Source organism: Osmerus mordax, chromosome 20 (assembly GCF_038355195.1).
Source record: "Osmerus mordax isolate fOsmMor3 chromosome 20, fOsmMor3.pri, whole genome shotgun sequence".
NCBI classification, from domain to species: domain Eukaryota; kingdom Metazoa; phylum Chordata; class Actinopteri; order Osmeriformes; family Osmeridae; genus Osmerus; species Osmerus mordax.
The window spans coordinates 11,895,337-11,923,051 of NC_090069.1; the positions used below are offsets into that span (position 1 = coordinate 11,895,337).

Below are 27,715 nucleotides of genomic sequence, written 5' to 3' on the forward strand. Positions count from 1 at the left end.
TATGCATCTGTATGTTTCACTCATTGAACAAATACATTCTAATTCTATACTGTTTTGTTCGGCTTGAAGTAGTGTCCATTATCTGGTAGCTTACTTGAGAGAGGCGGCGCCTTCCAGCGAGGGGGCCGAGCTTCAGTAGGGAGGACAAACCCGTTTCAGCGTTTTTCCTGAAATACGTTTTAATAGTTATTCCTGGGGAAATTATGGAATTAAATTACATTCAGGTCCTTCAGGCGACACGCCCCCCCAGTCTCGAACAGCGAAGACTGCTGATTTTCTTACGATTTCAAAGCCTAATTTAACATACTTGTCGGTGTTTTTTCTTCATTCGAATTCGGATGGGTAGTTAATAACACATTATTCTGTGGTGTGGTGAACTTGAAACTCGTTTTTAATTCCACTTTACAGGATATTTAAGCGGGATCTCTGGTCGTAGTCAGTCCTTTACTAACCAATCAGCATTCATTAGCCGAATGTTAATGTTAACTAGCGTGTTATGGGCAACAACGACTCACCCTGTAAGAAATCTAAAGGACATAAGTACTCGTCCATTCAACTTTCAACCTATGATCCATGTTTAACATGCAAAAACTACAATTAAATCTGAGATTTCTCAACGACAATCAGGCGAAAGAGACACATTTAGCCGTTTAGCTCCATAGACTCCCATTCATTTTGCACTGGACCACGATCACTCCCAGTGGAACTCTGGTGGAACTGCAACAAAATTCGGTACATCATATGTAGTGGACAGGCTCTCCGTAGACGGTCCCTGGTACAACGCTTGGTCTGCTTAAAAGGTGTATGGGTTGCCTTCACTCAGCTCCAGTCTGTGTATGACAATTTGTCCACAGTTTATTTGGGACCCACGCTTGAAGATGCAGAAAAAATTATATGCATAATTAGCTTGCAGTCTGTAACCATCAACATGTCTGTGAAAGGAGGAACGAGAGGATTTTATTTTAACACTGTATTGTCCTTGGCACGATCGTTGGCTGCACACCGACCAGCTCCCGTAGATAAAGTGAGAATGTGTTCTTAGTATTAAGTAGTCTAGTAAGCATTGAGGGCCCATCTTTATATGGCCGTTGTTGACTTACACTGAAGACTTGTTTTGCATGTCAAATAGTATTATAAATAGTCGTTTGGGCCTGTTTTGCCGACAGTTATTGTTTCGTTGGGATGAAATGGATGACGTTTAGCTCTAGCTTGCTAACTAGCAGCTACTCCACATTAGCAAAGCCGGGGTTATGCAGCAAGGCTCATACGCAAGGATAGTTTTTCTTATTTTATGCTGCCTGGTTTTGGGTGGAGAACTCCCCCTTTTCATTTGTCGTTAGTTAGCTACTTGATTTAACTTCGATATTTATTCTATCATACTGTCTACAGACAGTAGCTAATTCACTTGAAACATGTTTACCTAGCTATTATGGTCGGCTAGGCCAGGGTGAGCCTTGTTGCCAACGGGAAGTTTAGGCTACGTTTAAATTTAAATACGTCGATATCTAAAGAATGATGATACTCGACAAAAGGCCGAGTAATAAAGATATTTGGGCACAGCTAAATAGGTAGTCTTTATACCAATATCAATGTGTCAGAATTTGGCTTTGCATGATGTGGAGTGGAAATACTCTGGGCTGCTGATCAGAAATATTGTCTCTTGATTCCAAATGATATCTGTCCTGTCCAGTTGGATACATAGGTCTACCACAGAGTTTGTTCTTGTTCTCCTTCAGGTCCAGAAGCTTCAATGCATGTGCCCTGTGGACTTCAGGGGGGTGTTCCAGTTAGACGAGAGGAGGAGGGATGCTGTCATTGCCCTGGGCATCTTCCTGGTGGAGTCTGACTTGCAGGTTAAACTTCCCATCCTGATAGCAACCAATAAATCTAGAGCAGGAGTGTTCAATCCTGGTCCTCAGGGTATGCTGTCCTGAATGTATTAGATGTTTCCCTGCTCCAACACACCTGATTCAAATAAATGGGCTGTTATCAACCTCTGTGGAAGTATGGTAACAACCATTCGTTTGAATCAAGTGTGCTGAAGCAGGGACAGATCTAAAACATACAGAACAGCAGACCCTGAGGACCAGGATTGAACACACCTGATCTAAAGGTTTGACACTGATTTCATTTTAATCTAATATGTGCGTCGCCGGACCAATAAACACGACCAGTCATTAAAGTCGGATAGGCTCTAATGATTGCACGGCATTTTGACCGTATGCAATGATTGGACTGGCTACCTGTTTGTACCTACGTCCCGGCAGTAGTCAGGCAGCACGTTCATGTGTTTTAGAGGAGTGGCTATTAAGGGAGGGGGTAGGATATTTTGGTTTGAATCCTTTCAAACTCTAGCAAAAATTGCTAGGTTCTCTATCAGAATTGGCTTTATTCACCATGTAAGTTCACACAAACAAGGAATTTTCTGTGGCAGGAAGGTGCATACGATAAACATATACGAATCTTAAATATAAAAGTAGAAAAAGTACAACAGTCTAAATAATTCTGAACAATACTATACAATGGAAAATATAAAATAAGATCTAAAATAAGATGGTGCAAAATGACTGGTAGATGACTTGTGCAGTAAGTGATAGATGGACTTAATAAAAGTTTTAATGGCAGTGGGAGTCCTTAGCCTTGTTAAAGACGACAAATGCGGATGGAAAGAAACTGTTCCTATGGCGTGAGGTTTTGGTGCTGATGGACCGCAACTTGTCTATCCTGCCTTTAACTTTAATTCTCATCCTTAAATAAGAGTGCTTGTGTTTATTTTTGTTTTGTTCTCTATTCCTTTTTTTGCAGCACAAAGATATAATTGTTCCGTACATTATTGGGCTGCTAAAGGGCCTTCCCAGGGTCCAGTGGATTGAAGAAAACTCTGAACAGAAGGGAAGAGGTAAACTGATGTCATTGTCATTTTGAGATATATTTCTATTTGTAAGAGTAAGCTGCAGCAAACTGTTGTTTTCACAGTGTCCCAAGTATAAGCTGTATAGCACATACTATATTTCACCTGATGTTGAAGGATATGTCATCAGTGTATTATCCTGTCTCCTTCACAGAGGCCCTTCCTGTGGCAGAGAACTTCTCCTTCTGCTTGGTGACACTGCTATCAGATGTGGCCCAGCGGGATGAGAGCCTAAGAGGAAAGGTGTGTGAGAGTGTGTTGAGTGGGATTGTTTGTGATTTGCCAGAATAATATACTGTTGAGTTTGTGAAAGGTGCTCATCTAGTGCTCTGTACATTCTGTCAGATCCTGGGGGCTGTCTTGGATATCATGCAGCTGCTGCTGGATATCTGCCATAACCCAGAAGCCCATGATAAAGGTATTCAAAATGACACAGTAGATGTTTCTTGTCTATTGACTTACAAAATATAGCCAGATTTGGGGAAACGTTGATCAAAAGATCTGAATATAAAGTGTGTTATGCAACGTGTAATTCCAACCTCAAAATCTGATCATCTGGTTATCATCATTGATTAAATACCATGGGTAAAATCTCTTCACTTTTGTATTTTGGATGATATTCAAATATAGTTTGGTCTGCACTTCCACAAAACAATCCCCCAAACTATTGCAAAATGTCTGCCGTATCACAACCAATTGCAAAGCCATTTGGTACGTCAACTTTATGGCTGTCCCCGACTAAGATTTTCTTTGGTCGACCAAGACTCGACTAAAACATCTGAAAATCGACTAATCGAAATTTGAAAAAACAAAAAACAAAACGTACAAATATTTTCCAGATCTGACTCAATGGCTGCTGGACATTGCAGATTCAGCCGCTAACAGCCTACTAATAATAAGACTCGTATCACCAGTCCTCATGCAAATCATGAGAGCACGCTTATCACTGCCTGAAAACTGGCAGCATGCAAACTTACGTAGAAGCTGAGTGGGGAACGGTGCAACAGAGAAAGATTTTGTTGTCTTGGCCGGAGAAGATAATGTCATTTGATTTGGATGTGATTTATATAATAGGCATATTAATTTTTCAACCGAGCGCGTTAGAATGAGCGAAGTAGGGCTAGGCCAACTTACGTTTTTCGGGGGGTAGGCTACATCATATTCGACATCGAACTATAAAAAATAAACCGTTGTTGGCAGAGTTTGCAGTCAACGTTTTTCGAGTCACCCGGTACTTTGTAAATGTAAATGTACTTTAATGAAATGCTGCCATACCACCGATTTCTTTGCCATTTTGACTAATAACACCGACAAAGTAGGCTATGGCAGAGTTTGTAGTTCGGCAGCCAATTGTGCTCGTGCCGTGTGCAAAATACCAAACCAAAATAAAGCGCAGATTAACGAAAGGGAAAACAGTAACACCTTTTCTTTTAAATTATATATTTTTATAGTTGCTTTATTTACATTTACATTTTTACATTTTAGTCATTTAGCAGACGCTCTTATCCAGAGCGACTTACAGTAAGTACAGGGACATTCCCCCCGAGGCAAGTAGAGTAAAGTGCCTTGCCCAAGGACAGTCATTTGACACGGCCAGGAATCGACCCAGCAACCTTCTGATGCCTAACCGCTCGGCCACCTGACTCCCTATTTATTTGTCTTAAATAATATAATCTACAATTTCTGTAGAACATTTCGTTAATTCAGCAATGATGACACAAGCGGGAATCAGATCTCACACTGCCATACGGCAGCTCGACTAAAAAAATCTTCGATCGGTCGATATGCTCGACCAAGAGCATATCGACCAGAAAATCGACTAGTCGACTGAGTGGGGACAGCCCTAGTCAACTTACAATGTAAAGACAACGCCACTCGCCACTTGCAACTAATACCTTAAGTTGTGAAGTTATTTGTTAAAGCTATTATGTGTAATCCAGATAGGCTAGCAGTTAGCAAGCTAGCTTGAAAGCATAGAGCCCTCCCTCGCTTCAGAGGTGTCTCCAAAGCCACACCTCCTCTATCACACACTGTCCACAAACTACATGAGCTAAATTCTTCATTACATTAACCCAAAATATAAAAAACTAATCAAACCATGTAATAACCTGTCCAAAAGGCTTAGGGTTAGGGCGTGTAACCATGACGTCGGTTTTCAGATTCTTCAATTCCAGCAGTTGCCTCCAGCATGGAAAAGCAACACTTATGTTGATAAACTGTTGCTGATTCAGACGTTTTTTGTTTCTTGATGTTTTTAATATGGTCTTTGCTTTTACTTGTGGTTCAGGAGGAACACAAGGTTGTTGCGGTTTGCCCTCCACTGTCATGGTCGCTCTGCACAGCAAGAAACTGTTGTGATGTGTGATTGTCTGCGCGAACAAGTTGCATGGCGGTGTGAAAATATAGATTGACAGACCATCAGGCCATCATTGTAAATAATAATTTGTTCTTAATGATCTTGCCTGGGTAAATAATGGTAAAATAAAATAAAAGACAGGAAGGACATCCTACCATTACATTTAGGCCGAATGCAATGATTCGTCGATAATTCTTTGGTCCTGTCCCTTTTTTTCACATTTAGACCACGTAAATAATTGATTTCTGTGAAGAGACCTTCAACTAACTAGGTTTTTACGATACCAGTGCCAAATTGATACTTTTGCAACGGTACCGGTACTTAAAATAAAAAAAGATCAACAAAACGATGGTGGATGACATGAAAGAATACGTGATTTTTAATCCATGTTTCTTACCATCAACTGTGTTGTTATTCCGACTTGCATTCACATGAAGTTGGGAAATTATTTTTCGGATTATTCTGACACCACATGAGTGCAATATAATTTAACCAGCGATCATGTGCGGTGATAATGCTTCTTACGTCCGTTTTGGAGCACCAGACGGCAAATATTTCAATCAACAGCTCAGGCATTTAAGTGGCACCGAAATAAGTCACTGAAATCTGCATTCTGATTCGGTCTGGTACATACTGGTCATATAGGTACCATATTGGTGATGGGCCTTTGTTAATTACACCCCAAAACTATGGAACACATTACCCATATATATTAGGGAAGCAAACACGCTAAACATTTTCAAAAGACAGCTTATAACCTATATTTTTACCAAAGCCTTTAACTGATTTTATGTCAGAAGGGTTTTATTACTTGTATTACCTTGAGGGTTTAGGTTGGTTGAGGGGCAGTTCTATGGGCGTATGTGAAGTCCTCTGGGACATGCTTGCATGTAAAAAAAGCTATACAAATACATTTTGATTTTATTAGTTGTATTATTGTTTTTAGTGATTTTTTGGATTCCCGCAAAGACTGCGGCTTGTGTTTGACTTGTATTATTGTTTTTACGGATTGTGTTACATTTTATTTATATTGGGAAACCACAACAACTGTGGCTCGAGATACCGCAAAGACTGATGCTCGAGACACCTCAAAGACTGCGGCTTGTAATCAAACGTTTTGAGCAACATATGTTCTGGACTGCTCTGCATAAGCCCTGAGATTGTGTGTTTTGAATTAGTTACATTATATTTTGACGTTTTAATTTATATTGGGAAACCACAAAGACTGGCTCGAGATGCCGCAAAGACTGTGGCTTGTCTTTATGGATTACCGGAAAGACTGCTGCCTGTTTTCAGAAGGGTTTTTATTACTTTTATTACTCAAAATCAATAAAAACAATATTATATGTAAAGCATTCTTGTATGAAATGTGCTATATAAATAAAATCGTATTATTATTATCATATTACTTCCAGGTTTCGGTACCCAACCCTACCTTCAAACAGTATAACACATTTTATTTCTGGAATCGATTACACATCCTAGCTTTATCTCTGCTATGATCAACTTAACAATCCTGTATAATTTGCCTAAAATGCCTAAACAAGTTATACCCAAAGTAAATTAAAAGCTGTTCTTGAACAATTTGAAGTACATACATGGTTCTGGTCTCTTCTGAAAGGTGACACTGAAGTTTTTTCCCCTGAAAAATCCCAGTAAGTGCTACTGGTTTTGAGTAATAGAAGCTTAAACAAAATTATTTTTATTTCCGCCTGAATTTTGTTTTGCATACAGATGCCGGCAGATTACTATAGATGGGAGGGAGGTATCGGCTGGAAAACACAATGGGACCACAGCATGAAGCCTTACCTAGTCAAGGTCCAAAGTTGATTCCGGGGGTCGGGTCGCGGGGGCAGCAACCTAAGCAGGGAGGCCCAGACTTCCCTCTCCCCGGCCACTTCCACCAGCTCTTCCTGGGGGACCCCGAGGCATTCCCAGGCCAGCCGAGAGACATAGTCCCTCCAGCGTGTCCTGGGTCTTCCCCGGGCCTCTTCCCAGTGGGACGTGCCCAGAACACCTCACCAGGGAGGCGTCCAGGAGGCATCCTCATCAGATGCCCGAGCCACCTTAACCCTTGTGCTGCCTTCGGGTCACATGACCCAAAGGTTCATAACGAACCATCGTTGTGTTTACCCAATTTTACCCAATACAAAAACAAATACAAATATTTTTCTTTTAACTTTCGCAATGTGGGGGGTCTGAGACAGCCCAACGGTTAAAAGAAAATGCTTCACTTTGTTTTTGTATGCGTTAAAGTTGCCGCAATACGACGGTGGGTCACAATGACTGATGGGTCAGAATGACCCGAAGATAACACAAGGGTTAACTGGCCCCTCTCGACGCGGAGGAGCAGCGGTTCTACTCTGAGCCCCTCCCAGATGACCGAGCTTCTCACCCTATCTCTAAGGGAGAGCCCGGACACCCTGCAGAGAAAACTCATTTCGGCCGCTTGTATTCGCAATCTCGTTCTTTTGGTCACTACCCACAGTTCGTGACCATAGGTGAGGGTAGGAACGTAGATCGACTGGTAAATAGAGAGCTTTGCGCTTATTCATCAGAAAGTGCATTCTTTCACCACTTCTCTGAGTGACAATTTTGCCATGATTCAAAAGCGTCAACAATGACAAACATTTTACATTTTGCGCATGGAAACAGTGTCCAACGTGAGCAAGGTAAACACACTGACTAAGTTGAAGGTTCCATTATTCCCCCTACACTCTTTATATCATTGTTTTCAGAATTTCATTGTCTGTAAGGCCTGGCAGTCTATTTTAACAAATTTAAACTGTGTGTGAGCTTTTCACAAAGAAAAAGGTGGGGAGATTGCGCATGCATTTTGATGAGGCTTGTTGTTGACTCGTTGGCTATTGAAGGCTATGGACAGGACATGGAAGCTCCTGTTGGGTCAAATGAGTTGTCAATCGAAAGGTTAAAGTGCAGTGGCCTTTTTGAGTTCGTGATTTTAGGAATGTCTACATCTGAACTGAAGTTATAACAGAGTTTATGTGAATGACTGGAGCTCAACAGGCCACCACTTTAGAATGATGCAGAGTCCATGGGTATTTATGGATGTAATACTGTGTTTTGGACTAAATATTTTACTTGATTGGATGGTTGGACTTTTGACAATGTAAACAGACAATTTTTGTCACGATTTTATGTATAAGTGGTCTACTGTGAGGCTCTACTGTGAGGCTTGTCTCCGTTTTGTAATTGTTAGTTTATATGTTGGTGGTCAGACAAAGACGTTGATTGTACCAGCTACTATCTTGAAATGGTTTACATCAATAGAGTCACAAGAATCTTAGCTTTCCAACTAGACAATGCATGTGTACTAATGCAAAGACTATAGTTTTGTGCGTAGTGTACTTAAGTACTCAAGGTTAACTGTAGTCTTCGTGGCAACCAAAGAGAGCTTCACTGTACAAAAAAACTGTTGTTTGGATCACAACATTCTGGCAGCTGTGTTGCCAGAATAATTTTCTATAAATTACAAAAAGGAAATGATGATAATTTTTACGTATATGTAAACAGAGCAATCTGGTGGCTGTGGTTGCCAAAATAATTATGTGAAGATTACATACTAAATGTGCAAATCTTCAGTCAAAAACTGAACATGTTAGTCTTAAACTGTTTTAAAAAGACATTTTGAACCAGTAAATTCAACATCCCTTCTACTGAATTAGCACAACCACGCTGTTATTAAACTGAAACCTTTTCTAATCATTACCGGCACATTGGACATTTATGTTGACCATTTTATTGGGTCTGTTCAAGCCCTCGGCGAGCACAACCTGTGTTCACCACAAAATTATGTATGTTTCATAAGCTCTAACTTTTCCACTATCTTGTATTGAAAGTAGTTGAAAATTAGGTTTTCTAATTACAGGAGAACATTTTTGTCAAAATGGCTGCGTGAAATCGTCTTGTTAAAGGATGATTTGCCTTACATAATCATACAAATATTTATATCATGAGAAAGCCCTACTTCTTTTCTTCAAAATGGTATACCGTTCAGGTATATTAATTGAAAAAGTATGCATATTCAGGCAGGAAAGTGTTAAACAGTGTGAAAATTGACTAGGTGAGAAACTGTTCTTAAAGTACTTTGACGTCACAATGGAATTTGACATGAACATTCTGAAACATTGAAACCCATTTTTTTGCACTTTAAACTTTAACATCATAAAAACTTCTACAAAGTGCATTTACAGCATAATCAGTGATATTGAAAAAAGTTGAATAGATATCAAAAAGCTGATTTTTAAAAAATAGTTTAGGGTTTTGTTAACATTTTAAAGTTTAAATGGTGGCTGTAGCTGAAAGATTGAGGAAGAAGAAGGATTTGAAAAAAACTAAATTGGAAAACCATGTAAAACATATTATGAATATTGATTTATATTAATTCAAGCATAAGAGGTAGAAAGCTGAAAAGTCATAGCAGTCATAGCCTAAAACTGCTGAATTTTTTGGTAGCTGAATGGTTTTAATAGCTGAAGATTTGAAGGAGCTGAAAGGTGCCACGGAAGAAATACTGTAAGTCGCTCTGGATAAGAGCATCTGATAAATGACTAAATGACTAAATGTAAATAGAATAATAACTAGTAAGTGCATTTCCTGCGGAAAATGCGTTGGAATGCTGAAAGCTGACAGCTGCAATTAGTTTCCAAAAATTTGTGAAAATATAGAAATGAGAAAATACCGGCAAGCTGAAAGCTGAAAACTTAAATGAATTACAAACAAATACTGAAAATGCAGAAATTTCTAATGGCTTTGTTGAAAAAGTGTTAATGCCAAAAAGCCAAGACCTGCACAGCCAAAAAATACGATAGTTGAATTATCAAAAGAGGCAGTGTGGAAGCTGAACGGCATCATCTAACAATGCTAAGAGCTGAAATATAATGCGAAGAAGCTGAAAGCTGAACTGTTAAACTGTAGAAGTGGTAGAAGTGGTAGAATCGTAAAAAGAATATTAGTTTTAATGGCTGAAATTATTATAGTTGTAGTAGTAATAGCAATAGCAAATACAGTAGTATCAGTGGTGTAGTAGAATAAAACTGTTCCATTAACAATAGTAGTAAAACAGATATTAGCAGGATCTGCAGAATTAGTAGTTCATCATCATCATAAACTTTATTTCGGACACTTACTAGGTCCATAGATTAAAAGACAACATACATAACTAGAGAGGGTACAATTTCTGGGGAAATTGTAGGGTGTGCTTGCTTGCGCCGGTTGCACAGGGGTCCGTTTTTGAATGACATTTTTTAAACTGATATTTCTGTATATTTTATATAAAAATGCATACTTGTTATTTATAAAGATTACATAGATTTAAAAGCATTTTTTTTTTTGCTGCTCATTTACAACTGAAAATACGAGTGAAGTATAGAATGAAATAGATCTTCTAATTTCCCCTGCAAAAGGCATCCTCATCGTTGAATCAAAACGAATACATTTGGCAGACCGGTGTAAAAATTGACCTAATCTCTATGACGTAAACGTCCTTTTGAGTTTTTCCCTTCTCGTGATATTTTCATGCATTTAGCCTACTCATTGCATTCATTCATGAATAAAGAACCCCCTTTGAAGATTATTCTACGACGTTACCGGCAGTAGAAGATTGAATCGCGATTCAAACAGTACCATCTTCTAACTGAAAATATGCCCCCAAAAACGTAAATAAGCTTGACATCTATTTAGTTGAAAATCGCTTTCATGAAAAGCTCACTGGTAGCGATCATTAAGTAACAACAGTAACAACGCAAAGTGCGCTATCCCTGTGTGGAGAAGCTGCCCCGGTAAATTGTACTACTACAGTACAGTAGACTACTGCTGTGTTCGTCTTGGTAGCGATTGCGTTGGTTGAATTTGATTTAACGTTCCGTTGTACGGTTTAGGCTGAAATTAATTATTTTCATGAACAGATTGACAAAGTTTAGGCTGTGGCAATGAAGTTAAGGTTAGCAGTTAGATAGACTTTTGATTTAAGTAAGGGGAGTGCCGAACGTGTTCTGTCGCCGTTTGACTTCCTAAACAGCTGTGTAGATGTTTTTGTAGTGTCTCGCGTAGGCTACAGCGTTGCAGTGAGCAACACTGGTTTGAAACCACAGGTAATGATAATTTCACCCACAAATCGTTTACTTGTAATGTAATGTCATAATAAATCCTACAACGAAAATGTATTTGTGAGGAATGTTTATTTTAAAGATTGAAAACAGATGCATCATAGACCACTGTAGTATGTGTGGCCCGGGCAACAGAGGCTAATGTCATGATGCTAATACTTCAGTGAAATAGTAGACTACTGTTTCCGAAAGTAGATGTACTTCCTTAATAATATCAGCTTATATTACATTACATACACATACATTACACATCACAATTGTGTCATATCACAAAGTAAAATTAGTAAATAGTTATCACCCTGGCCTCTTTGCTTGTGGCGTTTCTGCAGCTGCCTTGCAGTAAAGCAGTTAGCTTAGCTATCTCCCAGAAGTTAACGAGCTGCTAAACTAATGTTCTGCAAGAGTAGTCACGTGAGTTTTCGTGACGTAAGTAGCGTCATTAACTGTGGCTAGCAAGTTAGCCACCGTTAGCTTCACTTTTTGACACAAAAACTTAATTTCTACTTAAACCGTGCATCGGAATGTAAATCCCAATAGAAGCAACTCAATCTCTACAAAGACGAAACTTTTGACACCTAGGTTGTCTATGTAGGCCAAATATTGACTGAGTTTTAGGGGGGCAAAAAGAATAATAATATATATGTGAGAGAACAAAGGTCGGGTGCAACTAGAGAGGGTACAATTTCTGGGGAAATTGTAGGGTGTGCTTGCTTGCGTCGGTTGCACAGAGGTCCGTTTTTGAATGACATTTTTACAACTGATATTTCTGTATATTTTATATTAAAATGCATACTAATTATTTATAAAGTCAGGATAAACAAGGCCTTTGCATCGTTTTATGAGGACCTGTACCAGTTTAAAGTCAAATCCATGGATCCACAGATAATGAATCACTTTTTAGAGAATAGCCAGCTCCCTTCACTAGACGAAACAGCAAATAAGGCAATGGATGCTGTCATAACGTTGGAGGAGATCCTAACAGCTATTTCTCAATTCCCTAACAACAAAGCCCCTGGCTCGCATGGGTTCACCATTTAATTTTTTAAGAGATACTCACCTAGTCTCGCCCTTTTGCTTTTGCGCATGTTCACCCATGCTAAGGAAACTTCAGTACTACCCCCCGCACTTTACAATGCAAACATTGCTTTGATCCTCAAAAAAGACAGGGATATCTCTTCTCCAGATGGAGAAAAAAATATTCAGCAAAGTGTTGGCCAATAGAATGTGTAAATACATAGCCAGCTTAATAGACCCGGACCAGACTGTCTTTGTCCCGGGTAGACAACCCGGGACAAACAATTTCAACCTACGTCGTCTTCTCAACATAATTTACCAGAAACAAAACGATGAGTGTGGTTATTGCATTGGATGCTGAGAAGGCTTTTGATTACATTGAATGGAGGTACATGTTGACTGCCCTGAAATACTTTGGCTTTGGCCTAGAGTTTATTAAATGGATTGAGATCATCTATGCTCACCCTCAAGCTTCAATTCTCACTAACCACAACCATTCCATCTCCATAGGGGTGTTTGTCAGGGATGCTCTTGTTCACCCTATCTATTTAATCTAGCCATTGAGGCTCTAGCTAGTCAAATTAGGTTGAACAAGGACATTGCTCCTATTAAAATTCACAATATAGAGAATAAGATATCCCTATTTGCAGACGACATCACACTATTTATGTCACACCACAAATCATCCATTCCACCTTTATTACAGCTAATTTATACTTTTAGCAGTTTTTCTGGCTATAAGATCAACTGGGGAAAAAGTGAACTGATGTCCATATCAGACAAAGTAGACCCAAACTTTCTACGCACCACTCCTTTTAAAATTACAAGAGACCAATTCAGAACTTTGGGTATCATTGCAACAAGGGAACATGGGAAACTCCTCAGCAGCAACTGGGATTCTAAAATACAACAGTGAAATCAGAATATACATATACACTCTGCCCATTTCTATGGTGGGTCGCATTAACGCCATAAAAATGGCTAGATTCTTATACATTTTCCAAAATTCCCTCTGTTATTTTAAAAAGTAGTCAAGGGGGCGTTCCCTCATGGCTTCAGATAGTAATATCCTCATGGTGCCACCTCCCTCCCAGCACTTCTTAATAACCCGGCGAAAACAAAAACACCTCCCTATAATAAATAACCCTGTTATCCTTCACTCCTTAAGAATCTGGAAACAAATTCAATCTTTTCTTGATTTACCCAAAGTCTACATAGACAGTCCAATTTGTCACAACCATGCTTTCACACCTGCTTTGATGGATCCAGCCTTTTCCAGATGGAAAGCAAAATATATTGTCTTTGTAAGGGATCTGTACTCTGAAGGTAACCTAATGTCATTTCAACACCTACAACAGACATATGATTTACCGTCTGCAGTTCTTCAGGTTTCTCCAGATTAGGAATTACATCAAGACTCATACCGCACCACAAGCATATGCCCAAACATTTACATTTACATTTATTCATTTAGCAGACGCTTTTATCCAAAGCGACTTCAAACACAACACACTGGACTGTCTTCAACGCCTTATACCAGGAAGCAGAGGCACAGTCTCCTTTTTATATGATATGCTAAGGGCCCATGAAGTGGTGCCCACTGACAAGCTGAAAAACTATTGGGAGCAGGAACTTGACATCGAAATTTCAATGACTGTTTGGGAGGGAATTATGGATAGAATTCACAGCAGCTCTATCAACTCCAGGCAGTCTCTAGTTCAATTTAAGGTAGTTCACAGACTCCATTTCTCGAAAGCCAGGCTCCATGGCATATACCCCGACATTTCTCCTTAATGCGACAAATGTGGAGTCAGGTGGCTGAGCGGTGAGGGAATCAGGCTAGTAATCCGAAGGTTGCCAGTTCGATTCCCGGCCGTGCAAACTGACGTTGTGTCCTTGGGCAAGGCACTTCACCCTACTTGCCTCGGGGGAATGTCCCTGTACTTACTGTAAGTCGCTCTGGATAAGAGCGTCTGCTAAATGACTAAATGTAAACAAACTGGTACTCTTACGCATCAGTTTTGGTCTTGTTCCAAGCTAACTTCCTTCTGGTCTCTTATATTTGACTACATTTCAAAGGCCTTCCATAAAACTATTACACCAGACCCACTCCTTGCCATCTTTGGTTCAGTGGTGTATGATCCCAACATTACAAGCTATGAAGGGCAAGCCATTTCCCTCTGTACTCTGTTGGCCAGACACCTCATTTTGCAACAGTGGAAATCAGAGGCTGGCCCCCTATTCCAACAGTGGCTTAGGGAGTTGGGCAATGTATTGCATATGGAAAGACTCCGCTATAAGATCACCAACAAAAATAGACACAAACTTCAAATCTTAGAGTAGAATAAACTGGTATAAATAAGCCTAAATACGCCTAAAATAGGAAGAACTCAGAGGGGAGGACTCCTTTTGATGACTGATATCTGAGACCAGGCCCACAGTGTCCAGTACTAGTGATCCATATCACCATTTTTTGTTGTTTACACCCAACGTTATCGAGCATATGATATGTGAAACAAATATGCTGAAGCTTTGAACGCAGCCGGTAAGTTGGGGCCGCATTCTCTCTTCCGCGATTTCAAGGCAACTGACAGAGCGGAGATGGAGGCGTATCTTGCGATAATAATACAAATGGGACTGTTTATCAAACCTCAAATCTCCAGCTACTGGGATACTAACCACGGCATGCCAGGGCTCCAGACTTACTTGTTGCCTTGGTTGCACTGGTGCGCCTAACTTTTTTATTTAGGTGCACCAGCAAAACATTTAGGTGCACTCAAACTTTTCCTTGCGTCGCCACAATTTCAAGGTCACCTTTTATCACGCTCCATATATATTATGTAATTGATCTTAAACAAGAATAAGCTGTAGGTAAATATTTTTTATTTGAAGCACAATCATACTGTATATAAAAATAAAAATATTTTAAGTGCTTCACTGAGCTGCCAAACTAAAACATTTTAAGAAAAATAAAACATTTAAAAATAGAAAGTGCTACTGTTTAAAAGCGCTTCCCTGAACTGAGACCTAACATTTCATGGCTCAAAGTCTTATAGCGGGTCCCACCTTGCTGTCGCATGCCCTTCAGATGGCCAACACCTGTAATTTTGCCTTCTTGCCCTTTGGCCTTGGCTAAATCATCTTGCCACACTCTCCCTAGCATCAAAATCCTAGCTCCATGGGTTAGCTCCATGGCCCAGCTCCGTAACTCAGGGGTCCGCAATTAATTTTTACAAGGGGCCACATGAGAAACCTGAAATGTGTTGGAGGGCCGCATCAACGATAACTTGAACTTAATTCTGCTCACTATTCATTTTCTCCCATTGTAAAAGGCAGTAAAGTATATATTTTGATTAGCTGCTACTGGTTATCAGAAGAATAAGGATATTCTGTAAATATTTATATAAATATTTTTGATTTTGGTGTAGGTCAAATAGGAAAAGACTATAGAAGTAATAAACAGTAAAAACAACAGTGTTTCATTTTATTTGTGACTAGTTAATCTTCACAAACACTGAAAAGTTGTTTTGCAGTATGTTAAATATATGCAATGGATCAACTTTATACTAAAAGAAATACGTTTTTTCAGTTCATTTTGTTCTGTGAGAGAAATCCAGTGGGCTTGAACAAGTGCATCGAAATCTGTCTGAATGTCTGAGGTGGATATACAAAGGACAGCTGACAGGTGATGATCAGGGTCTGCGGTTCAACTAGCAAACCATCAGCCCGCACCCACTGAATCAGTCAAGTTCTTATTATGTCCGCGTTAGTTTTTTCTCTCTCACAGCTTTCACTTTGACCTCAGTAAACAGATACTTAGAATACTTTGTGTATCAACCTTTAGTTTTTCATTTTCGAGGGCTAACCAACAGCTAACTCTCCAGTCGGTGAGGTTGCGCAAGCGCACATATGTAAATCGCCTGATCCCTGTAGTCTTTCAGGACTACATATTTACTACCGCTCAACACATTTATTTATTTTAAATTTTTTATTTACCTCACGCGGCCGGATTGAGACAGCCTGTGGCCGGTTGTGGCCCGCGGGCCGTACAATGCCCAGGTCTGCTAAACTGACTCTCTGGTGCTCAGGTCGTAATGTCAATCACACAGCACGGAGCTTCAGGAATATCTGGACCACAGCCAGAGACAAAGACCCGCCCCATCTCTGTCTCTGATTTGTTTAGACCACGATATGATCCAACCATGAGTGTCAGTTCCGTCAAAGGATAACAAACGCTTCGTTTGTGGAGAGACAGTGGATGCGAGGTGGTTAGGTGCACCGGTGAGACCTAGGAATTTTTTTTGGCGCAAATTGGTCGCACTCTAGAGCCCTGCAACCTTTGCTGGAAGTCGGTATTGGGCATAGCACTGTTGTACTGGCGTGGATAGGGAACCAATATATATATGCTCATATTACGCTTACAACCACAGAGTCACTAAGTGCAGGGTTTCCCACAGCGGTTTGCAGCTAAGGCGGCCGCCTAAGCAACACACCCCTGCTGTCTTAACTACGTAAAAAAAAAAAGGAGCGATATCCGCCGTGTTAAGGCCGATTTATACTTCTCCGTTTTTACGGAGACGGACACAGGGAACGCCCTTTCCGACGAGGAACTCCCTCTCCGAGCCCCTCGGTGAGGGCACCTCCTGATTTTCCTGACTATCCGTCCGTCATTTTACGGATACCCCTTGGCTGTGATTGGTCTGTATTAAGAACTGCTTGCGTCAGGGGCGGGGTTGCCGTGACCAACAAGATGGAACAGAATCCTTTGACCGCCATTGCTGTAAGTTTACAATTCCTATTTCAGCTAAAAAGTACATGTAAATCAACATCTGAATTAAAATGTGACGAGAAATGGGCAGTGTAGTTGCTGAAAATGTGCTTCTTTTATTGATGAAACGGCTAATTTGTAAATTTGCTCCGACTTTTCGATAACCTAGCTAGCATCGCAGTGCAGCGCCACCTACTCTTCTGGCAGTGAAGTGTTTTCAGCACCCACAGCCTTCGGAGTACTATAAATTCAAACAATCTGTCCGTCCGTCTGTCCGTAACGGAGTCGGAGAAGTATAATTCGGCCTTTACTCTGTCCAAATGTTCTGCGGGACACCCTGAAGTGGTACCCCCGCCTCTACCCACCTCATCAAGGAGGTTGCTCTGGTCAATGCCCACTTCCTCTACAAAGAGAGTGGCAACACAATGCCAACAGTTGAGTTTCGAAATGAAGTCGTTAAAGGTGTTCTAAGGAAGTTAAGGCTCCTCCACCGCGTAAACTGGTAGAAATGTCCACAGTACCTGCACGTCTCTTGGGACAACACTTTCTGGGAGAACATCTGGGAAAGACATGGCCAGACTTCTGTAAGAAATATTAATCTATCAAGTATTGCACAGTCAGTCAGTGAAGAAATTAAGAAACCTTTATTGCTTGCGGCAGGCCCACAAGCAGACAAAACATCACACGCCATGGTGATACAAAGTTTGTCCGCTAGCATGTTGTGCTAACTAACCTTTTAAACGAAACCGCTCTTCACAGTTATTGGTTCATACAACTGTCACATGGCTCTCCTTTCATTGGCTCCCTTGCATAGACCTTGCACGCGTATGTGCTAGGGGTGCAAAATCGAACCGAAAAAAACAAACCGTTCAACAAACTACCCACGATTCGGTTTGACATGTAACCGCGGTTTTTCGGATCTACGAGAAAACCTTTTTTTTAAACACAACCGAACACCCGCAGAGAAGTGTTGCCAACTGAGCGACTTTTTCGCTATATCTTGCGATCTTTCCAAACCCTCCTGGCGACCTTTATGTTGTTGGAGACAGTGATGCCGGTAACGCGTTACACGTTACTCTAATCTGACCACTTTTTTCAGTAACGAGTAATCTAACGCGTTACTATTTCCAAACCAGTTATCAGATTAACGTTAGTTGTCCAAGTCACTGTGCGTTACTATTTTGTCATTAATAGTAAAATATATATTTGATTTCTTCTTGCGTCTCTGGGAGTTAAGCCTATGCGACAATTAGTATTGATTTTATTGATCATTTCACGTTATCGGGGCGGTGTGTGTTATCAGCGAACGTTCGCGTGTCCCATTATTAAACTGAGCATATAGATTTTTAATCCATTATTAAACTTAGCATTTTAATTGTTTAACCTTTTAATAGTCCTGTTAAATGTGCCTGAAAACGCCTAAACAACATACCCAAAGTACATTGAAAGCTGTTGTTGAACCATTTGGAGTACGTGCATGTAAATGGTCTCTTTTGAAAGGTGACACTGAAGTTATTTCACCTGTTGTTAGGACCCCTGTAAGTCCTACTGGTGTTGAGGAATAGAAGCTTGAACACAAGGAAACTGAAAGTTTCTATCTCCGACTAGATTTTGTTTTGAAAACAGAGGCCTGAAGAGGCCTAGAGGTGGTAGGTATTAGCTTATTTCAAAGCCAGTTTGAGAAATTCGTTTAGAACAAGTGTGTGTGTGTGGGGGTGCAGGACGCACAGACCTAGTTGGCTGTAGAGGGGAACATCGATAAGAGAATCGATAAAGAATCGAATCGATAAGCAGGAATTGATAAGGAGTCGGAATCGTTAAAATCTTATCAATACGCATCCCTAACCACTACTTTCCTTACTGAGGAGTTGGCAACACTGCTGGAGAGAGGCAAATCATACGAAGCCAGGCACGTGTAAAGTATGCTAACAAGGGCTATTCCGGAACCTTTTTTATTGGATAAGGCACCTTTTGTCACTATGGAAAATGATTTACCTAAATGAAGAAAAAAAAAAACTTTTTGTGTAGTGTTCAATGTTGTTATATGTCTTGTTAGTCTTTATCCCCCATTGAAGTTTCACAAAAGTCTTGTGTTTGCATTTTCGATGCGTTTTGAGGTGAATTTTCAGGTTAAGACAGAGGGGGAGGCACTTCAAGTGCGCTTGTGCTGGTTGAGTAGGCTAGCTGTTAGCCTTGTTTCCCTCAGAGGACAAAATGTCAAAAAGACAACAAAATGTGCTTAACTTTTTCAAATAAGTCCCACAAGTAGTCTGTGCTGTTTACATGGTCATGGTCACATGATGGACTGTTAGGGTTCTGTCTCATCCAGTGTTTTTTGGTTAATTTAATCCAATGGATAATTGCTGCTTGTAAAAGCGATTGTTGCCTTGTTTATTTTTTAAGTTTCACACCCATGCAGGGCATGTTCTGAAATTAAAATATACATTGCCCTGATGTACAAGCAGGTTTTTTTAGTCAGAGAATCTATGTAGGCAGTGTATTTTTTTGCGTTCGGTTTTCCGGTTTCCTCCAACCCCCCTTTTGAGTCGCCGGATCCACCTCCCTTCTGCGCTTCGGGACCTCCCACTTAGCTGGATATACAGAAAATACACCGAAAATACAGAGAAAACACTTCCCCCTAATTTGCTAAACCGAACCGAAACCGTGACCCAAAAAAACTAACCGAACCGTGGGCTTGTTGAATTGTTGCACCCCTAGTATATGTGCGTGTTTGTGTGTGTGCGTCCCTTGCAGTGGACATATACAACATCAACTCTACCCCCACAAGGTGACTGTCTTATGGTTATTCCAAATAATTAATAATTCGTTACACAGAACTTTATTATATAAAATAATATTAATCAAAAAAGATTCACACACCCAACCCAAAATACACACATTTAACACCCTATACAAAATTCCCACCCCATTCAAGTCCTATCTGACAGAAACGGAAGAATAGAAATGAGTTCCCTTATCCTGAGAACTGCTTTCTTACCTGCCTGTTTTTACATCTGTTTGTCCACCTCACTTGTTTCTTCAGCTGGCTCTCTCACAGCAGCATGTTGGATGCTGTCCTCCTCTCCTGCTCTTTCTTCAATGCCTAACGAGTCTATCTCTTTCTCTCCCTGACCCTGTCTTTCTGCTTGAGCAGCACTGGTTGAAGCCTGAACATTTTTCTGGGGAAATATTGGGGTGTAGAAGTTACTGCACGACTACAGAAGTGTAGTAGTTAGCTAGCTCTACAATTTACTTAAGCAGAAATTTAATTTGCTCACCAAAAGAACGAAGAGGAACCCACTTGTCTAGCAGATTAAGACATGTTCATAGGTACTTAGCGAAAAGTAACCTCAACTTTCCTAGACTTTTAGCTATGGTACTAATGCTGAGGGCTCGCTGATATCGCTGTCTGTCTATAACAACGTATTTATGCGTTGTTGCTAACGTGTGCTGACATTGTGACTGTGTGTCTGTATATGAGAGACGCGCGCGAGTGACCGAGAGACGGAGGGAGAGCAGGGAAAGGAAATGCAGCTGAACGAATACGCAGCGTGTTTTAAATAGCGAAAAAAAAAAAGAAAAAAGAATAACAGAACCCATGTGGCGGCCGGTGTTGATTACTCTGTGTGGGAAACACTGTTCAGTCTCCTTTCTAGCTCTGTCTAACAGTATCTCCTTTAAACAAACAAACATCCCCAACTCTTCTTAGTGCTAACCCCTAAGATAAGGGTCTTGTATGTTTACCTAAGCCTGGACCTTGCATACAGTTTTATTTGGGGGTGGCATCTCTACACACAAAGCTAAACACAGTATCATTTTATACAGAATAAAAGGTTACATCTTCAACTTTTCCGACAACTGCAAAGTGTGCTCCTCCCAAAAACGAAGTGCAGATGACGGGAGAAGGGGCAAGAAGCAGACTCCTTAATTCTGCGAAACCTGCGCAGATCATCCCTCGCTGATGCTTGTCTGCTTTGAGCTGTACACCAAGCTTGTGCACAGTGGTAAGTCGACCTTCAATACATTTGACAATTATTATTACTTCTGTGTACCATTAGCCAAATTACGTAGACTATTAATGACTGTATATGATGAAATAATGGTACTAAGCCTAAACTGAAAAATGTTGATTAGAAAGATGATCATTTGTATTAATGCTATTATGACATGATTGACACAGGCATACATTTTCATATCTTATAGAAAAAGTCCTGCCGCTGAAGGCAATGGACTTTGGAGCATCATGCCTTGCCCCTTCGATCAGCAGAGGACTGCTGAAGGCTTGATCAAACTGTTGATCAACACGCGCGCACACACATGTTCACACACACTTTACTAATTTTATCTTGTTTAGAGCTGACCTATTGATATTCTTCAGTTGAAGTTCAAATGTGTGTTTCTATAGTTATATTGCTTTTATTTATTCATCTATGCCCTTTATGTGATCAGCATATATTTTCAATTCTATACTGTTTTTGTGATTCATTTATATTGTAAATATTTACGAATATGTACAGTTTGTGTGGATCTTTACATCTATCCTGTTTATATAATCATCATAATGGTGCATCTTTACGTCTATCCTATTTATATAATCATAATGGTACATTTTTTTTTATAGAACACAATCAAGTGTTAATAGTGTTTAACATAAAAGTATAAACAGCTGTCAATATTCTTGCTTGTATTGGTGTTTCATGGGGAATAGCAAGTACTTTCTTTTTACCATAAAAACTTGACACATCTTGATTTTGCTAGAGGAGGCAAATACCATATAGTATCTAATACCATACAGTACCTAACTCAATCTGGTGTATGAATAAGATGTCTAAACCTACAGCAATGTTTATTCAATAGCATTTATTTTTATAATTATTTCTACTTCCAAAAATACTGCTTGATTTGTTATTTGAAGATCAATGAGTAATAATATTTATTTTATTTTATTTTTTAATAAAATATATATTATTTCCCCAGACAACTACTTTCACGCCGAGTGCATTATTTCACCACTTCTTGGAGCGACTATTTTGTTTTCCAAGTCCGTTTGGCCGTGATTTGAGATTCAAAAGTGTCAAGAATGACCAAAAGTCCTATTGTTTACATTTTGTGCATGGATGCACAAAAGCTGTTGCTTATGTGAGCAAGATATGCGTACAGACTTTTAAGTTGAGGGTTCCAAAATTCCCCCTAAACCTATAAATCACTGTCTTCAGAATTATATTGGTCAGTCTCTTTTTTTACTAATTGAATCTAAGTATAATCTGTTCACAAAGAAAGACGAGTTGAGGGGGCGATGGTGCATGTTGGGAAACTCCTATTGGCTCAAATGAGCTGTCAATTGAAAGGTCAGAGTGCAGTTGCCATTTTGAGTCCAAGATTAGGGATGTTTTCATGTGAACTGAAGTTAGAACGTAGTTTACGTGGATGACTATAGCTCAACAGGAGACCACTTTAGAATAATGAAACATTTACATTTAGTTATTTAGCAGACGCTCTTATCCAGAGAGACTTACAGTAAGTACAGGGACATTCCCCCAAGGCAAGTAGGGTGAAGTGCCTTGCCCAAGGACACAACGTCATTTGTCACGGCCGGTAATCGAACTGGCAACCTTCAGATTACTAGCCCGATTCCATAACCGCTCAGCCACCTGACTCCCCACAAGAGTCCATGGGTATTTATGGATTTAATACTGTGTTTTGGACTAAATATTTTACTTGATTGGATTGTTTGGACCTTTGAAAATGTAACCAGACCATTTTGGTTGGGATGTTTTGGATAACTGGACAACTGTGAGGCATGATAGGTGAGCGGTCTATGTCGCACATCTCTTCGCAGTCGCACATCTCTGGGTAGGGGCAGAAACAGCTGAGACCCCTATAGAAGATCTCTCATGCAGAGAAGCAGAGTATTTGGTGCATGTTTAAGATGCCAGGTACTTTCGAGACAGACGTGGCAACATCTCGTCAAACACCTGGATATCTGCCTCATCGAACCATTTGAATTTTATGTTTGGGATCTCTTTTTGGGCTAGGAACTTATAGAACTCAAGGACAGCCTTAGGCTTTTTACCTTGCCCTACATCTCCTATTGGACACTATTTTTCTTGTAGCTTCTTCCTTATTACTGGCAACACAGACTTCACACTGAGCTGAACAATTTTCCCACATGCTTTCTTCTCCTGATAATTGTGGGGAAAATTATGAAACCAACAATGACTATTGTGAAACGATGAAGCATTAATCAAGTCATAAAACGTTTCAATTCTTATGGTAAAATAAGTTTTGGTAGCTTGTCAAATTTACTTTCTGCATCACTCTCAGGATGTTCTCTCTCCTCTGAGGATCTTTATTCATTTCGTCATTTAGCAGACCCTCTTATCCAGTCTCCCTAAACTTCCTGGTCCTTTCCTTGCTTGTCATCTCAGCCTCTCACTTTTAACGTGGATCTCAAACTAGCCTTAACAAAACAGAATAGGAGGGTTTGACTTGTGGTGTCCTTCAATTCTGAGAGTAAGAGAAAAAGGCTAAACTTGAAAAAAGAAAATGCAAACGTCACTACTACATCTAGCTACTCAAGGTTTGGAGGGAACTTAGGAAGGGGATAGGAAGCAGGGAGGCGGGAGGAAGTTAGGAGTCAGGGAAGTAAGAAAGGAGGGAAGATGGTACGGGGGAGATTGATGGGTAGGGAGGTTGGGGGGTGAGATGGAGGTAGTTTAGGGGGAGGTTAGGAGGGACAGGAGGGACAGGGAGGTGAGAATGGAGGGAGGTTAGGAGGGAGAGAGTGATGGTTATGTACCCCTTGATAGAGCCTGCATCCACTGGTGTGACAGTCATTTCCACCAGTGTGACGTTGATTTCATGTCACACTACAGGACAGTGCTGTCACACCAGTGGACGTTTTCAAGATCAAGGCCAGTTTGCGGCCTAGCTATATGAGAGACAGTCTTCAATCCTGACTAACAGTGTTAAGGTTTACATTATTTTCAATAGTCAATCGATATAAATTGATGAAAATTCCGATCAATACTTAAATTACGTCACACCAAAGTACTGCATAATGGATCCCATTTCCAACAGTACACGGAAATAGCAATATTATGAAAATATTTGAGACAGAAATCACCTTGTGTGCAGTCCATGTGCTCCAGTGAGTTCTACTGAACTTTCTAGATGAAGAAGGGCCCCTCTCAGTAATAGGGTGCCCGAATTAATGCCAGTTTTTATAGAATGGCGTCACACCAGGTGGACACCAGTTTTGCGGACAAAATGTGATGTGTAATAATTATTCTAAATGGGGACCTTAACCCTTGTGTTATCTTCGGGTCATTCTGACCCATCAGTCATTGTGACCCACTGTCGTATTGCGACAAATTTACCGCATACAAAAACAAAGTGAAGCATTTTCTTTCAACCGTTGGGCTGTCTCAGACCCCCCACATTGCGAAGGTTAAAAGAAAATTATTTTTATTTGTTTTTGTATTGGGTAAAATTGGGTAAACACAATGATGGTTCGTTATGAACCTTTGGGTCATGTGACCCGAAGGCAGCACAAGGGTTAAGACTTATAACCTTTAGTTTCATTAAGTTAACACTACCATAACATCTATTCAAGTATTTAGACTTATTTTTCATTTAATTACAGTAGTTATAAGATAAGCAATGCTACCCCGGACAGTCACACCAGTGGACAAATGTCATGTTTAAAACAAAATATTTACATATTTGAATTATAATGCTCATTAATTACAGATGTATTAGTTCTGGAAGATTAAACGTTATATAAATACAGATATTTTTATGAAATATTATAATTTTTTTTTTTTTTTTGTCACCATGAACAATCATCAATTTGTAATTGTTGAGGGCCGCAAAATGAAGAAGAAATAAATCTGGGATGCTGACTATGCATGGTAACAGGAAATCGACTATGTGGGTAGACCGTACTATCTGTGCTCCACCTTCTGAATGTGCTATTTGCCATGTGCATAGTACAGTATACAAAACATCGTCGTAGATTGTTCTGTAGCGGGTGAATAAATATACTTAAAGGGGTCATTGACTGGGTTTTTGGGATATTTCACATTGTTCCTTAAGGTCTCCGAATATGCAACATTGGTTGGGCTGAAAATGGCCCGGGTGCTGTTCTATGAGCCCTGATGCATCCTGTGAAATAGCCCTGTGAAAAAACAAGAGGCTTTTTAGGGTAGGCTCATGAATATATAGATGAGCTGCGTGCTGATTGGTTGGTTTACAACCAATCATTAGTAATTTAGCAGACATTTAGTCATTTAGCAGACGCTCTTAACCAGAGCGACTTACAGTAAGTACAGGGACATTCCCCCGAGGCAAGTAGGGTGAAGTGCCTTGCCAACGTGATTTGGCATGGCCGGGAATCGAACCAGCTACCTTCTGATTACTAGCCCGATTCTCTAACCACTTAGCCACCTGACTCCCGGTTTACAATGAGTGAAGCTACGGAGCAAAGACTCAACACGGCCAACAGCACTCACTGAAACATTGAAGGTGGAGACGTGAAATAAAAACTTACAAATAAATCTGTTTTGTCTACACAACACTGTTTTCAACAGATTGACTAGATATCATATAAAATGATAACGTTAGTTGTTTTCACTTCTGTTGTCGAAGCAAACGGGATCAACTTAGGTGGGTAACATTAGCACTACAGATTAGCAAACAAACTATCGTGATTCAACTCAGCTTCAGTTAGCTCTAGCTATCTTGCTGAAAAATAGATCTGGACAAACATGCAGCTTGATGTGCAGATTTACATGACCACACAGGTTATTTATTTGAATGAAACACGGTCAGGAACATGAACTAACGTTAGCCCCATTGCCAATAAACTAAATCATCACACATTCTACCGATGCTAGATACAGGCAGGATACGCTAGCATTGCTAATAACTGTTAGCGACAACATCGTACTACAGCTTGTGGTGAACATAAGGTCCGAACCTCTTTTCAGTAACAGCTTTATAGCAAATCCTACATTGTCCCAGGTTTTCAAAACTGTCCTCGGTGAAATGGTTTGAGCAAATGTGTATTTCAGGGTCAACCTGCACAGGGATCTTCTCATAGACAAACATCACAGTCTGTCAAGTGTTTGGTTCCTTAGGAAGACTGAAAAGTGTCAGCATTCCCTGTACAGCCTGGAACACTGCATTTACAATAGTCCATTTTCAATATCCTTTAAAAACTTCCAAACTCTCCTTTGTAATTCCCGTGGAAGTACACAGAGCAGCTTGCAGCTAACGTAGTGTCTGAGATCCTGGGCCAGAACACCAGAGGGCTGGTCTGTATGTAATTGTTGGGGCTTGAAAAAGGTGATGCTACATTTGTGACGTCACAAATTCAGCTATTTCGAAACCGATCGTTTTACAGCTGCAGTTTCAAGTTGTGAGATTTAGATAGGAAAGAGGTGTCAATGGACTTTGAGGTTCACTGTATTTCCATTTTACCCACCGAACTGTCGTTATTCAACTATGACAAGGTAAAATTGGTTTTGCAATCAATGACCCCTTTAATTTCTAATCAAGTATTTATTAATCGGGGCACCACCTTGAAATTGGTTCAGGAACCAAGGAAACCAATAGTTTAAGATGTAAAAATCAGTCGTCTGAAGTAATGAATTTGTTCTAAGAGTATAGAGCAGATCGTGTGAACACGCACACGTTAAAATATATTTTACAAATAAATAAATAGTAAAGGAAATATGGAAGAAGGAGTAGTTAACTCTGTGTGGTCTGGTTGACCTCACTACAGTTCTATTGCACTTCCCGGGATGGGCCTAATCTGTGGAATCCTTTTCTGTCGCCGATGTCAGCAAAATATTTTGTGTGATCAAATTGCACTCGCGCATGATCTTGTGTTATTCCCGTATCGCTTCTTGCGTGTACTCTGTCCAGGCAGAAGCGTTGAGGATTCGTCAGCAGTGAAATGTCTTGTAATGTGTACACCCCTGTCGTCGAGTCGTTGTGTAATTTTAAAATCGTACGATTTCCATGACAAGACAGACAGTTGTGTTATATTTATGGTACCATGATCCGAAGTCTTTGAATAGTCTTGCAGTCTGTAGGGGGCATTAGTTGGATCCGTGTACCTTGTGGCCATTGGTTTTTCTATTTCGACAAATGCAAAAGAGGGCTATAATATTGTCACTTTAGTAACGGAAACCCACATTTAAGTATAACGGCTTGTTTTTGGTTGTTTCGTTTTTTTGGGATAATGAAATAACCATATAAAACAAATGGTATAACAAGCCATTAATCGTTGGTTTGATTATTCCATATCCTTTACACTGGTATCTGCAAAATATGACAAATAGGCTCGTAATATCGTCTTGTCCATTTCGGATGTCAGAACCAGATTATGGGAAAATGCTTAGTTTCCATAGTTTAGTTTTATTTTGGAATAATGGAATAACCATACAACACAAATGAGAGATGTGTCATGATTGGAGGTGTTATTACTTACATTTACATTTATTCATTTAGCAGACACTTTTATCCAAAGC

General features: G+C 40.0%; 1 protein-coding gene across 2 annotated transcripts in view; it reads left to right on the forward strand.

Annotated features, from left to right (window-relative positions):
• Positions 1 to 805: 805 nt before the first annotated feature.
• pi4kaa (phosphatidylinositol 4-kinase, catalytic, alpha a) overlaps positions 806 to 27,715 on the forward strand; it is a 209,736-nt gene continuing 182,826 nt past the window's right edge. The window contains exons 1-5 of one of the 2 annotated variants that reach the window (XM_067258321.1): positions 806 to 1,024; positions 1,737 to 1,853; positions 2,806 to 2,899; positions 3,066 to 3,154; positions 3,257 to 3,329. In XM_067258321.1, the coding sequence (XP_067114422.1) occupies positions 929 to 1,024; positions 1,737 to 1,853; positions 2,806 to 2,899; positions 3,066 to 3,154; positions 3,257 to 3,329 (469 nt within the window). In that variant the 5' untranslated portion in view covers positions 806 to 928. The remainder of the gene's footprint in view (positions 1,025 to 1,736; positions 1,854 to 2,805; positions 2,900 to 3,065; positions 3,155 to 3,256; positions 3,330 to 27,715) is intronic. The other variant, XM_067258319.1, reaches the window with a different exon arrangement.